A 14,543-nucleotide genomic window follows, 5' to 3' on the forward strand; every position below is an offset into this window, starting at 1 on the left:
AGCTGCTTAGCAACAGCTTTTTCTAGGATTTTAGAAATAAATGGCAGGTTGTTGTATATTTCCATAGGGGTATGATAAAGTCTGTTTTATATTTTAGTATCTATAATATTATGTATAGAATGAATTGTCCTAAAGTGTGTAGCTGCCTAATGTGGGACATTTCAGCTCTAATGCCTGTAAGTTTTCCTAAAACTAATGAAGGACAATGAAACCATGAGTTATAGCACAAAGCTGTGATGTTTTGTGATTAAAGTCATATGACATCTGAAACGTCCAATCACAGATTAGAGTGCAGGGACCTTCAAAAGGGAAACACCCCATAAACCAGTTCAAAGTCTAAGTTGAAGAGATCAGACCCTAACAGAGAGGGGTCCGGCCCTGAGACACCCCATTGTTGTTTGTCTTAGTTCTTCATTCTTTCGCAGTGGCAGTATCGTGGCCTATGAGGGTTGTCTGAGGCATGATTATTGCTAGTTGAAAACTTTACCCAATACCCCGCTTGCCGACTTGAAATATAGTCGATAATGGCAATTTTTGATGGTCTCTAAGGAGACTGATGATGTGCTGAATATCAAGCTCTGTCACATATTCTGATAACAGGTGACTTTAACATCCATGTTGATCATCCTGAAGACAAACTCACAACAGATTTCTGTGCAGAACTTCAAACACTCCTGCAACATGTGAGAGGCCCACACACACTCACGGTCACACACTGGATTTAGTTTTAACAAAAGATGTTATTTCAAACATTATTGTCAAGAACATTGGCCTCTCTGACCATTTCTGTGTTTTCTTTGACATGTCAGTTTTACCTGCTGTCCAAAAGTGTGTCATGTAATTGTTTTGTGTCCCTTTCTGAACTGTTTCCAGTCAAACCACTCTGCCACAAATGGGCTCCAGCAGACAAGATTGAAGTTTTTAATACATTTGCAAAATAATCTTTGTTATATCAGTTCCTGGATATATATTAATGGGCAAAATGTCAATTTTAATATTCAATTTACACTGTAATAATGTGTAAAAGATAAATGATTCTTTCTGAAGCCACTGTATATATACTAATAATATATTCACACTGAACTTGTATAGATGTATTTTAACTTGTGTATGATGTATAACAGGAATATTGTTTGCCAAAGGCAAAACGTGGAAAGACATGAGACGGTTTGCCCTCACCACCCTCAGAGATTTTGGGTTGGGCAAAGGAGTGGGTGAGGATAAAATCTGAAAGGAATGCATCCATCTGATCTAGATGTCAAAAGCATGAATGTATGGAGTTGCTACAACACAAAAAAACAACTAAACATTTCTTCCATAGAAACTCTGGAAATTAAACTGCAACTCATATTACTGCTTGCATTTCTTTCACAAGGGCTGTTATGATCAGGACGCCCAGCTATCAAGTATACTGACTTCCAATTTCAAAACATGGTGAGAAGAGTCAATGAGACCATACGTGTTATAGGTTCTGCATAAATCCAGGTAAGCATGTAGACTGTAAGTTGATTATTGAAACAAATGTATATTTTAGTAATAAGACCAACAATAGGAATATTATTAAAACACAGACTGTTAGGAACCAAAAATCTCATTAAAGTTTCCTGTTAAGCATGAACATGTTTAATTTATAAAACCTACATGGCTTGTTGTTTGGTGCACATTCATCTTTATGAAACAATGTTCTTTTTACTGATGTGGTACAGGGTAACATGTTTCCCCAGCTGATTGGCTGCATAAAAAAACAGCAACTGGTATTAAGAAATGTTGAAGGAATAAGATGTCAAGGATTTAATGAAAAACCTGAAAGAGACACTTAACTCTCACATATGCAGGGACTGGTGGACTGTTTTTTGACTCAGAGATAAGAGGTAAAGCAATATCTTTTACATTTTCCATCTCAGCAAGTGGCAATTGTAGGAGCCAATGTTAAATGTATTTGTTAATGTATTTTGGGCCCTCACCACTTGGGGGCAGTATGTGGACATAGGGTTTTTAAGTCGGTGTTTTATCCACGTAGAGGGAGTAGGCCTGGGGGTGGGGAATGCACACAGTTTTTACCACACTTGGGGAAGTTAAGGCATCCACTATTCATCATTGCAAGTATGTATTTTCATTATGTTTAATAAAGCAAAAGCTGTGACGCTTCATCAACAGTAAGCAGTGAAATAGGACCTGATGACAGTATTTCAAATGTGTCTACAAAATCCCAATGTAGCAAAGTGTCAAAAGGTTCAGCAAGTACTTCAAGTTCAACTTCTTCTGCACAGATAAAAGCGATGGCAGAAAGGGCTGCGTTATTACAACATGCTGCTACTATGGAGAAGAGACATATCTTAGAGGAGGAAGAAGAAAAACCTCACATTCAAAGTGAAAGACTTAAGAGACAAAAGGAACAACTTATGATGAATGTAAAAATAGCAGCCACCGATGCAAAGTTGTCAGTTTTAAACCCCAGTGATGTTGGAAGCAGTAAAAAGGCATCATGTAATGACTCAAAGCGTAAAAACCCACATTCATTGAAATCTGATTTACAAGTACATCTTCCTGGTAATTCTACTCAAGTTGTAGTGCACTGTACAACTACACAACAAGCTGCAGGCGTACAGGATGGCACAGCTGCTGTTCAAAATAATCCCGTCTTACATTCCCAAGTACAAGCTTATTCTTTGTAACCTCATGTCCATCTGATACAGGGTAAAGTACTTTGTATAACATCATGCAGCAACAAGCAAACATAACAGCTCAACTTATGCATAGGGAGGATGTGACTTCATTACCTCCTAGAGTAATTTCAATCTTTGATGGAGATCCCTTACAGTTTGCTGCCTTCATTCAAGCTTTTGGGCATGGAATTGAAAGAAAGACCACAAATAACCAGGATTGCTTGTTTTATTTGGAACAGTACACTAGAGGACAACCAAGAGAGTTGGTCAGAAGTTGCCATCACATGTCAGCAGAACAAGTATTCCGTAAAGCCAAGAATTTGTTGAAGGAACACTTTGGTCACGAGATGAAAATCACTGCAGCCTACATGGAAAAGGCTTTGAATTGGCCTGCAATAAAACCTGATGACATCAGTGGTTTGCAAGCATATGCTTTGTTTCTGAGAGGGTACTGCAATGTAATGGTAAACTTGCAGTATATGGATGAAATTAATGTTTCATGAAATGTCACACTCTCTGATCCTCTCTTTGGAGATATTAAAGACACACAAGCACCTATATCCCATAAAGCCAAAGTCAAATCTGTACCTTATCGTGGTAGGGGGCGAAATTCAGCTGCAGTGGCTGTCGTCAACACTGTTGAAGGGTTTCAATCTAAAGTCCACCCATCACAGCACAGTTTTTCATCCTGTTGCTATGCATGCAAAGAAATTCATGTTTTGGAAAAGTGCCCTGAGATTCAGAAAATGACTCACAGACAAAAGATTGACTTCTTGAAGTATCGTGGAATTTGCTTTGCATGTTTGAAATTTGGACACCTTAGCAAAGACTGTACGAATCGTCAGACTTGTAGTATGTGTAGTCAGAAGCACCCTACTATACTGCATATCTCAGCTAACGGTAAACCCATTAAAGAGAAACAAGTGAGTAATGCTCTTGTTACTTTGCAGACCTATGCTCACATTGGGGCCAGAGAACAGGATTGTTCTTTGTCCATTGTGCCAGTACAGGTAAAATCTAAGCTTGGAGATTTTACAGTAACAACATATGCTTTCTTGGATCCAGGGAGCACTGCCACTTTTTGCACCGAAGGCCTTATGCGGAAGCTGAAGATGACCGGGACAAAGAAGTGCATATTGCTCCGAACAATGGGGCACAAAAATGTAGTAAACACAACTGTGCTCACTGGGCTGGAGATCTCAGTGTTATCTGAGGCTAAATTCATGGATTTGCCAGAAGTCTTTGCTCAGAAGACACTACCTGTAAGTAAAGATAATGTGCTTAATCCAGATGATTTATGAAAATGGAGCTATTTGGATAATGTAAAAATTCCCAAACTGGATGCTGAAATTGAATTGTTAATTGGCACAAATGCTCCTAACCTCTTGGAACCATGGGAGATCATCAATAGTGAAGGTGATGGACCCTATGCCGTCAAGACCATATTGCGGTGGGTCATAAACGGTCTTGTGAAGGAAACAGATGACAGGCGGAAGATTGGCTTTCAATCAGTCACTGCTAATAAAATTCTGTTACCAAGCTGGAAGAACTATTGGTTGCTCAGTACAATCATGATTTTTATGAGAAATCTTCAGAGGATGATTTCAAAATGTCTAGAGAAGATCAGAGGTTTATGAAGATAATGGAACAGTCAATTAGCATTGAAAATGGTCACTATTGTATAGACCTACCCTTCAGAAAGACTGATGTCATCATGCCTATTAATAGGTGCGTTGCAGAACAACGTTTAAAGAGCTTGAAAAGGAAGTTCAGTTGCAACCAGGAGTTTCAAGAAGAGTACACTGTTGGGTGTTTTGACTAGATTTAGGCAAGAACATGTGACTTTGATGGCAGACATTCAGGCCATGTTCCACCAAGTAAAAGTATCAAAGAAGAATGTGGATTTTCTTTGTTTTTTATGGTGGCCCAACGGTGATACCACACAAAGCTTCAAAGAATACAGAATGAAAGTCCATTTGTTTGGAGCTATTTAATCACCAGCTTGCAGCAATTTTGCTTTGAGAAAACTTGCCGAAGATCACCAGGATTGCTTTCCAAATAAAGTCTTGAATTCTATCCTGCATAGCTTTTATGTAGATGATTGTTTAATATCTGTTCCCACCGAAGAGGAGGCGCTTCAAATGGTTAAAGACTTAACTACAGTTTGTTCCAAAGGAGGATTTCAGTTATCCAAATGGATAAGTAATAGCCATTAAGTGCTAGCAAATGTTCCAGAAGAACGTCTGTCAAAATCGACGAAAGATCTCAATCTGGATAAAGACAACCTGCCTGTGGAAAGAGCGCTTGGCTTGCACTGGTGTGTGGAATCTGATGCATTCATGTTCAAGATTGCTGTAAGTGAAAGACCATATACAAGACGAGGCGTTTTGACAGTTGTTGGTTCTATTTATGATCCCTTGGGATTTTTTTCCCCACTAATACTTCCTTCCAAGTTGCTGTTACAGGAATTGTGCAAAAAAAACATTGGATGGGATAATGAAATGCCACAAACCCTTTCACGCCAATGGTCTGAGTGGCTGCAAGATCTCAACAAGGTAGCTATGGTGAAAGTTGACAGATGTATCAGGCCAAAGGATTTTGGAACGATCAGGACAGCTCAATTGCATCACTTTTCAAATGCAAGTCAATGTGGTTATGAAACTGTTTCTTACTTGCATCTGGAAGATGAAAATAAAATGGTAAGACTTTCCTTCATGCTTGGAAAATCCAGAGTTACTCCTTTGAAACAGATAACTATACCAAGACTTGAACTTGCTGCTGCTGTTTTAGCAGTCAGAATTGACAAGATGCTTAAGAAGTTAACTTCAATGGGATCTAGATAAGTCAGTGTTTTGGACAGACAGCCAAACTGTATGGAAGTATATTGCCAATGATGCCAAAAGGTTTCATACATTTGTAGAGTGTCGTTCATCAGGGATGTAACAGACGTTGTACAGTGGAGACATATTGGTACAAAATTGAATCTGGCTGATGATGCCTCTAGAGCAGGGGTATTCAACTAAAATGTAAAGAGGTCCAGTTAGAGAAAATGTCTTGAAGCAAAGGTCCAGAAGATCATAATGTCTGACTAGTTAGTGTGATATATATTTAAGTAGCCTAGTAGTTTTATCAACATCTGCATGTAATCAATACCTGACTGTCAAATCAGATGAATTCATAATCTTTATGTTGTGTCTCATAATGGCGTTTCACATTGACACTTTTAATGAGTGCCACAGTTTCTGAACATATGAGACACACTGGTTTAGTGTTCCCAGTGGGAAGTATGAACAGAAACTTTTCTTTTTTTGGAGGGCGCCATTTGTTCCTTATTTTTCTCTCCCTTTCTCCGTCTCACTCGGCTGTTTCTCTCCCTTTGTTTTCAACATGTATCGCCTTTTTTCTTTTTCTTTGTAACCGTCTTTTCATGTGTAACTTGCCTCTAGCTCTGTTTACACTGTAGCGTCGTAATGTTTACTGCTGGGAATGCACAGACTTGATTGGCTGAGTGGTATCACGTGGGATGGCTCAACTCGCATGCAATTGGTCTGTGCATTTCCACTACCATGAAGTCTACAAAAGCCGGTGGACATAAAAGCGTCCCGTTAGGTTTTAAATCATAACCTTCTCTAGGTACGGGTCCGTATGGGGCAGCTTTTGGGTCCGCACCCGGACCGCGGTCCGCCTGTTAGTGACCTAGGCTCTAGAGGCATGTCTATTGAAAACTTCTTGAAGTCCAGCAGATGGATACAGGGTCCAGATTTTCTGTTAGAATCTTGAGGATGGCTACAATCCTCTTTTGACCGAGCCTTGATGGATGATCCCGAGGTAAAAAAAGATACAGTGGTAAACGCTGCCATTTCAAACTGTTCTGACAGTGCTACTCATCAACTCCTGAACTATTTTTCTGATTGGACAAAACTGAAAACTGCAGTGGCATGGATTTTAAAGTTCAAAGAAGTTCTTTTGAAGCTCAAGCAACAAAGAAAACACATTCAGTCCTCATTTACTTCTGGAACGAGCAATTCCACTGTAAAGCAGGACAGAGTTAAGGAGGAAATGAGAAGGTTTCGAACTAGATTCTATGGTCAAAGTCTTACACCACATGATCTTTCTCAAGCGGAATCAGCAATTATTGGATTTTCTCAATATGAAGCACTCAAACAAGAAATTTCTTCCTTGCAAAGTGGAACATCTGGAGTTTAAAGGTCTAGTAACATCTACAAGCTTGATCCAGTATTGATGGATGGTTTACTTAGAGTGAGTGGAAGACTGGTAGAGCAGCAATGCCCGAGGAAACAAAACACCAGTTATCTTACCAAAAGAACATCATGTACCTTAGACAGAAAGAACATCATGTATCCAAACATATTATGAAACATGTTCATAAACAACTGGGTCATGCAGGGAGAAATCACATGTTGTCAACATTACGAAAGAGGTACTGGATTATTGACGCAAACTCTGCTTGTAGAAAGGTAATCTCTGAATGTGTTGTGTGTTGACGTTTTCAAGGCAAAATTGGAGAACAAAAAATGGCTGACTTGCCAAAAGAAAGGATCATGCCGGATTTGCCTCCTTTTTCCAACACAGGTGTGGACTACTTTGGACCTGTTGATGTGAAGAAAGGTTGCAGTGTTGTTAAAAGATATGGAGTTTTGTTTACCTGCATGACCAGTCGAGCAGTACACCTTGTACACATCCTACTCTCTGGATACAAATTCCTGCATAAATTGCAGTCGTCGTTTTATGTGCCGTCGTGGCCAAGTATTGCATTTAAGATCTGACAATGGCACAAATTTTATTGGAGCAGAGAGAGAGCTTAGAAATGCTTTAAAGAGTTTGGATCATGATAAAATTCAACGTACTAAACAGCTATAGGTCACACATCAAGGGAAGTGTTATAGAGCAGGTTGAACAAATGTCTGTGCAATATTTAAGTGAATATTATAGACATGTAAAGGTTCTCAAAAAAATAAAGACCTTTTTATTTGAACTATCAACTAAGAATGTTCATTGCTTATTCTGTGACCAGAGCAGGTTCAGGAGGAGCAGACCAGGGTGATCGGAACCGTCAGGTCTGTGTAGATGACCAGAAAAAACATCCTTACACTGATGCTGTCATCCATGAGACACAGAGACTGGCTAATAATGTCTCCATAGCCATTCCTCACAAAACACAATATCCAATTTTGCAACATTTTGTCTTTTCAGGACGTTGGGTGTGTCTTGGAAAGAGTTTGGCAAAGATGGAATTATTCCTTTTTTATGTCTCTCCTCCAGCATTTTTGCTTCACTTTTCCACCTGGAGTCATACAGGATAAACTGCATCTGACACCAGACCACAATGACTTGTGGGCTGTCAGTTGCTAATGAGAAAGAGAGCTGGAGGAGGTACACCATTATTTAGTATGACTTTGTGGCTTTTCATAGGTTGTATCTCTAACCTAATGCTGCTTAATTCAACTCAAATTCAATTCAGTTTTATTTGTATAGTACCAAATCACAATACAATCATCTCAAGGCACTTTACAAAGAAACAAAAACAAAAGCCAACAGCAGCACTTTATGAGCAAGCACTTGGTGACAGTGGAGAGGAAAAACTGCCTTTAACCAAACCTCCTTAGTTTGGGCAGGCACCTGCCTCAACTGGTTCATGAAGCTGTGAGTAAATCACATAAAATTTGCTCCTGACCAAATCTGACTGAAACATAACAGAGTTGTAAAAGAGGATACTCAGGAGACTACATTGGAAAGTAAAGATGAATTCATAACCAAAATGTTTAGAACTGCTGCAGTGGTTGACATTAGTTTCCTAACTCGAAGGCTATTTAGGTTTTTGCATAGGCGGCAATTTGTTGAGTCACTGAATAAACTGCCCAGTTTATCCAGGACTTGTATTAAATAAAAGAACCATCATTCTGCTTACATTAACAATAGATGTGTAGATGTCTTTCAGTGGGTGGATACAGTTGGTAAGGCTGATGTGCAAAGGGTCCAGTTTTTGTGACATTCCACACAAGACAAATATAAAATTTCAGAAAATGTTTTGTTGAGAAAGTAATGAAAATGAGATGGTTTCTTAATCAAGGCTAACAACTAGTGGTACTTTCCACAGTTTCACAAGATCTGTGATTGGCTGGCACAGGAGCTCATTCACACCTACTCAGGACATGACAATCATGTCATTAATATGATTGATGATGATGTGACTGGCCAAGGTATTTCTGAAAGGAGGTGCCAACTCTTGGTTGATAGTTCCGCCCAAATGCAAACTCCTAAATATCTGCAACAATTTTAAACCAAGACATAATAGAAAGTTCTGCCTGGCAACTGCCTTTCATTTCAGCGAAGAGATCTTTGGACTCCCAGTTAGGGCAGCTGTCAGACGTCTGTATGATCATGTTGGAAGTTCTTTTCCAGTCCTCCCTATTTTGGGTCACCGTGTGCCTTCTCGTCTTCCTCTTTCTTCACTCCAACTTCAGCTCCCAAAAAAAGAGGACAGATCCTCCAGGACCCAAACCTCTTGCCCTGCTTGGTAACCTGCTTCATGTGGATTTCAAGAGACTCGACAGTTCGCTTTTTGATGTGAGAAATGTGTTGTCTACAAAAAATGTCATCCTTCCATTGCTCTAATAGGAATGTATTGGTTTTTTTGAGTATATAAGTTACATATACAAACGTGTTCATTATGATTCAGTAAACCTTTTATCTAGTACTGTGACTCTCACTTTTACCTGCCTCTGTGTTTTTAGCTGTCCAAGAAATATGGGCCAGTGTTCACAGTCCACTTTGGACTTAAGAAGGTGTTGGTCCTGGCAGGATACAGAACCGTCAAGCAGGCTCTGATCAACCATGCCAAAGAGTTTGGAGACAGAGAGGTCACACCCATTTTTCATGATTTCAGCAAAGAACATGGTAAAAAAATGTTTTGGGAGTTTTCTTTTACCTGTTTTCGTGCTCATTAAAGCAGTTCGCCCACTTTTGTTTCCAGGCATATTATTTTCCAATGGTGACCTGTGGAAAGAAATGAGACGTTTTGCTCTAACGACACTGAGAAATTTTGGGATGGGCAAGAAGTTAAGTGAAGGGAAAATCATTGAGGAATGTCACTACCTGATTGAAGAATTTGAAAAACAAGAAGGTAACAGAAAGTACTACAGAGATTTCTATACATATCAGCACCCAGTTTAACATTTGAGGTATTTACCCAAATTAAACAGTATATGGCAAAATAATTATACATTATTCTAATACATTCAAACTTTTGTAAAACTTCAATTCCAGGATTTGTCACTAATTGATTACAATAACTACAGTAATTGAAAAAACTTAGTAACACTCCAAACAAGCCACTGTCATCAGCCCTTGACACAAACGCAGCCAGCTTTGAACACATTTCTTAACTATTTAATTAACTCATGTACAGTTTGTGTCTAACTCATGTCCACTACTCTGTTTCTCTCAGGTAAAGCCTTCGACAACACCAAGACAATTGATTACGCAGTTTCAAACATAATATCAGCGATCATGTTTGGAAAGCGGTTTGAATACAAAGACCCTGCATTTCAAACTATGTTGAAAAGAAACCGTGAATCCATCCATCTGACTGGATCAACTTCCATCCTGGTACTATAAACATCAGATGATTATATAAAAACAATTTACATTGCTCTGTATTAAGAACTTGGTAACTGATGGCTTGTGAAATTAAATATACTGCTGTGATAGTCCATTAAATAGTGAATCTTTATTTTAAAGAGCCTAAGTGACAAAACATTACTGAAATAATAGCTTCATAGAGTTGATGTGTAGATGTTTACAATTTGCTCTAACATTTAATATAATATTTAAGTACAAGTACCAGGAATTCATTCAGTGCTGTGGTTAGCACTGACACCTCACAGCAATAAGGTTTCAATCCTATTCGAGCCCAGGAATTATCTGTGTGGACTTTGTTTTTTCCAGGTCTGTGTGTTTCATCTGGGTGCTCTGGCTTCCTAACAGAATCCAAAGCCATGCAGAATGGGTTTAGGGTGACTCTGAATCACTGTGTTAGGGTTTGATTTTTGTGACGTCCGGTATTGGACTTTTATTTTGGTTTATAAGGTAGGTAGCTTTATGTTGATTAGTTAGGATTGGCAGGACACTTGGGTCCTCGCTTCATCCTTCAGTCACCTCCACATAACACTGTGGGTGTGAGTGTTTGTCTGTCTCCTCGTCAACACTGGAATAGACTAGTGATCCGTCTAGGGCAAGGGTCGGCAACCTTAAACACTCAAAGAGCCATTTGGACCCATTTTCCACAGAAAAGAAAACACCGCGAGCCGCAAAACCCTTTTGAAATCTAAAATAAAATAACACAGGATAAAACGTTTCTTGCCTTTATTCTATGTCTTTTAAATATTCTCCGTCTGTGAACGGTTTCCCGAGCCTGGACATTTCATGAGCGGCCACAAAACTAGCGGATGTGGTTGAATTTGCAGATTTCATCCACTTCTTACATTTTTTTTTTGCTCATATCAACCTTCCTCATCAGTTCTGAAACGGCTTTTTTCTCTCATCTCCATCGGGATATTTTTGAGCAAAGGCTGTGTGTTTATTCTGGAAATGTCTTGCAACATTAGACTTTTTGTTGTTTGCCAGTTTCTCATCACATATTAAGCAGACTGGTAAACCAGTCTCGTCAGCGGTGAAAGCAAATGAATGTGCCCACGTAGCATTAAACGTTGTTTTCTTCAGACACTTTTCTTTTCTTAGAGTTCTCCATAGTTGGTTTACCTGGGGTCTAAAAATGACAGAGATCGCGCGCAGGCAGCTGTCGCACATTGGCGGTTGTGACGAATATTAAGAGCGAATTTTTTTATCATGTTTTATTTAGATTTTACAAGATCACCATAATTTTCTAATTTGGAATTACATTTTAAAAACTAACTAAACTAAAATACATTTTAATTAAATACTCGTTTTTTATTTTCCAAGGCCGTAGGGAGCCGCAGCAGAGAGACAAAAGAGCCGCGGGTTTCCGACCCCTGGTCTAGGGTGTAGCCCGCCACCTCTTGCCCAGTGTGAGCTGCGAGTTCATGACTCTCACAAATGAATTTCACAATGAATTTTACAATTTGTTTTGTATTTTGCGTTATTACAGATCTACAACCTGTTTCCTTGGCTGGGCCCTTGTATTAAAAACTGGAGGCGTTTGATGGAGTTTTTGGAGGACTACGAAGTGCAAGTTAAAGGCATAATAGAGGATCTGAAGCAAACTCAGAACCCTGAGTTGTGCAGATGCTTTGTTGATGCGTTCCTGACCCATAAGCAAAATCTGGAGGTAAGGTTTTAGAACTCCAGTGAATCCACTCATAGACTGAAATTACCCATAAGTCAAACAATCATTATCTGTTTTCTGTGTGATTCAATAGGAGTCTGGCATCAAGAATTTACACTACAATGATGACAACCTGCTCTACAGTGTGATGGATTTAATGTTGGCTGGATCTGAGACCACAGGAACTACAATTCAGTGGTGTCTACTTTTCATGGCCAAGTACCCTCATATTCAAGGTGCCAAAAACATGGCAGAATGGTCATCTCAGATAACATGAAATCTGAGTTACATGTTTATCAGATTAACGTCTTATTTCTGTGCCATCAGATAAAGTTCAGGAGGAGCTGGACAGGGTAGTTGGAAGCCGTCAGGTCCAAGTAGAGGACAGGAGGAACCTCCCGTACACTGACGCTGTCATCCATGAGACACAGAGAATGGCCAACATTGGCCCCATGGCCATTCCGCACAAAACCAACCAAGATGTCATGTTCCAAGGATACTTCATCAAAAAAGTCAGAGGACTGTTGGATATGTTCGTCCTTGTGAACAGTTCATTCTAAAACGTATAAGTTATAGTTTTCTTCTTTTGCATACAGGGGACGACAGTGTTTCCTCTTCTCACTTCTGTACTGTATGATGAGAGCGAATGGAAGACCCCATACACTTTTAACCCTTCTCATTTCCTGGATAAAGAGGGCAGATTTATCAGGAGTGATGTCTTCATGGCCTTCTCTGCAGGTAGAACTTTTTTAGGCTTTTGCTCTTTTACTTTACAGATTTTACTGTTGCCCGCACACGACCCAGCTTGTGTCTTGCAGGTCGCAGGATGTGTATTGGAGAGAGTCTGGCCAGAATGGAGCTCTTCCTCTTCATCACGTCCCTCCTCCAGCGCTTTCGTTTCGCTCCTCCACCTGGAGTTTCAGAGGATGAACTGGATGTGACACCACTTGTGGGTTTCACCCTCACTCCTTTACCTCACAAACTGTGTGCTGTTAGTCGCCAGTGAGAACTGGGACCATTATTGTGGCTGAAAATAAGCTTCTCTGGTTGAGTCAAAACTTGTGTCTTCTGCAATAGTTCATTGTAATCTGATCTGCAGAACAGAGAGCAGTATGCTGGCCTGATTAGAAAACAGTTCACATGCTTCCTTAAATATTTTTGCCTTCACTCATGTTGACACGTTTACTTGTTTACTTTGATAAGTGCTTTTATTCATTATATAACTTCATGTTTGAAATGCACCAAACAAATTTCTCTTTATTTCACTGAAAATATGAACAGTCTTAAATTTATGTAAACACCTGCTTCTTTGTAATAACACACAGTACACTATTAATGGTTACACCTTCATTTATTGTATTAAATATGACCAAAAATGACAGAAGCAGCTGATGCGATCGCAGTTTAGTTGTGTGTCGAACTGCCGTGTTTGTGCGTCCTGCATCCATTCCTGTCTTTTCATGTTCATCTCGTTACAGATTTGAACCATGTAAATAAAGTCTGAATACAAATGTCACATTATAGGTTTTCTTTCTAGTCTGTCAGTTTGTTGTCATGTTTTTCCAAGACTGTATGTTTTCGGATAAAACAGCACATTGTTAGAAAATACACTCAATGACAAAATTTTACAGTGACAGGAAACTGCAGAAGCAGCTGAGTTTTCTCGGTGTGTGAGTGAGAGACAGAGCCTTCCTTATTAAACAGCTACACTTTCTCTCCTTAAATGTGAACTGAAAACTCTGTTTTCCTCCACATTGTGATTACTTCAACTGAAAACTGACACACTGTGTGGCGGGTTCAGTATTTGATGCTCTGGTTGACTTTCAGTTCGTAATCACCTGCAGAAAACCTCCATGGTCTGTGCGTAAAAGCAGCGCGGACACGTTTGCGCCCAGGCTGACCCATCGAATCTGTACTGACGTGTTTGTGGGTCTGCGCCCGTTACTGTGTTTTCATGTTCACCCACAAATGATGTTTAATCCAAGTAAATAAGGTTTTAATAAAAATGGCCCAATATACATTTTTTATCTAGTTTGTCATTTTGTTTAATGTTGTAAAGGAAAAACAAACCAACAATATTTCCACATTTTATTCAATGTTTCGTTGACAGAAACAGGTTCCAACATGAGCTCTCACTTTATTCAAGACTGTATTTCTTAGGAGAAAACAGCTCATTGTTCTAAAATATATTCAGTGACTGAAGTTTACAAAGAGACAGAAGCAGCCGATCTGATCGCAGTTTAGTTGTGTGTGTCTCCTGCTGTCACCGTCATCCGCAGTAAACAAAGTGTGTGTGTTCATGTTGTCGTTGAGGTGGTGAACACGGAGCTTAAAGTCCAGTTCGCTCGGCTCCTCGTCCGTCAGCACAGTGAGTGTTTCATCATATGACAGACTCAGTCTCCGCACAGTCTCTCTCTCTGAAGATGTTCGTGGCAGCAAAGCTCTCACAGAGCGAACACACCGTCCGCGCAGCGACTACAGGCTCCTGCTCTGCTGCTTGAAGACACGCTGCTTCTGGTGCTGCTTTCACACTTTGGTCTGTGTGCGGAAAC

General features: G+C 39.6%; 1 protein-coding gene and 1 non-coding gene across 2 annotated transcripts; both read left to right on the forward strand.

Annotated features, from left to right (window-relative positions):
• Positions 1-413: 413 nt before the first annotated feature.
• Positions 414-553, forward strand: LOC113141712 (U4 spliceosomal RNA). Its single transcript, XR_003296789.1, has one exon. It is a non-coding gene; the product is annotated as a U4 spliceosomal RNA (small nuclear RNA).
• Positions 554-8,896: 8,343 nt separating this feature from the next.
• On the forward strand, positions 8,897-13,156 carry LOC113140451 (cytochrome P450 2K1-like). Its single transcript, XM_026324252.1, has 9 exons — positions 8,897-9,254; positions 9,422-9,584; positions 9,661-9,810; positions 10,135-10,295; positions 11,815-11,994; positions 12,086-12,227; positions 12,319-12,503; positions 12,588-12,729; positions 12,810-13,156. The coding sequence occupies exons 1-9, from the start codon at positions 9,063-9,065 to the stop codon at positions 12,995-12,997; spliced, it is 1,503 nt and encodes a 500-aa protein (XP_026180037.1). The 5' UTR covers positions 8,897-9,062; the 3' UTR covers positions 12,998-13,156.
• Positions 13,157-14,543: the final 1,387 nt, after the last annotated feature.

The sequence above is a fragment of the Mastacembelus armatus genome, chromosome 8, assembly GCF_900324485.2.
Source record: "Mastacembelus armatus chromosome 8, fMasArm1.2, whole genome shotgun sequence".
Taxonomy (NCBI): Eukaryota; Metazoa; Chordata; class Actinopteri; order Synbranchiformes; family Mastacembelidae; genus Mastacembelus; species Mastacembelus armatus.

Bases quoted from the DNA above. Each gene is read 5' to 3' on its own strand.
- LOC113140451 (XM_026324252.1), top strand. From the start codon at position 9,063: ATGATCATGTTGGAAGTTCTTTTCCAGTCCTCCCTATTTTGGGTCACC. The intron at 9,811-10,134 runs GTAACAGAAAGT...TGTTTCTCTCAG, and splicing joins AGAATTTGAAAAACAAGAAG to GTAAAGCCTTCGACAACACC. The intron at 12,504-12,587 runs GTCAGAGGACTG...TTTTGCATACAG, and splicing joins AAGGATACTTCATCAAAAAA to GGGACGACAGTGTTTCCTCT.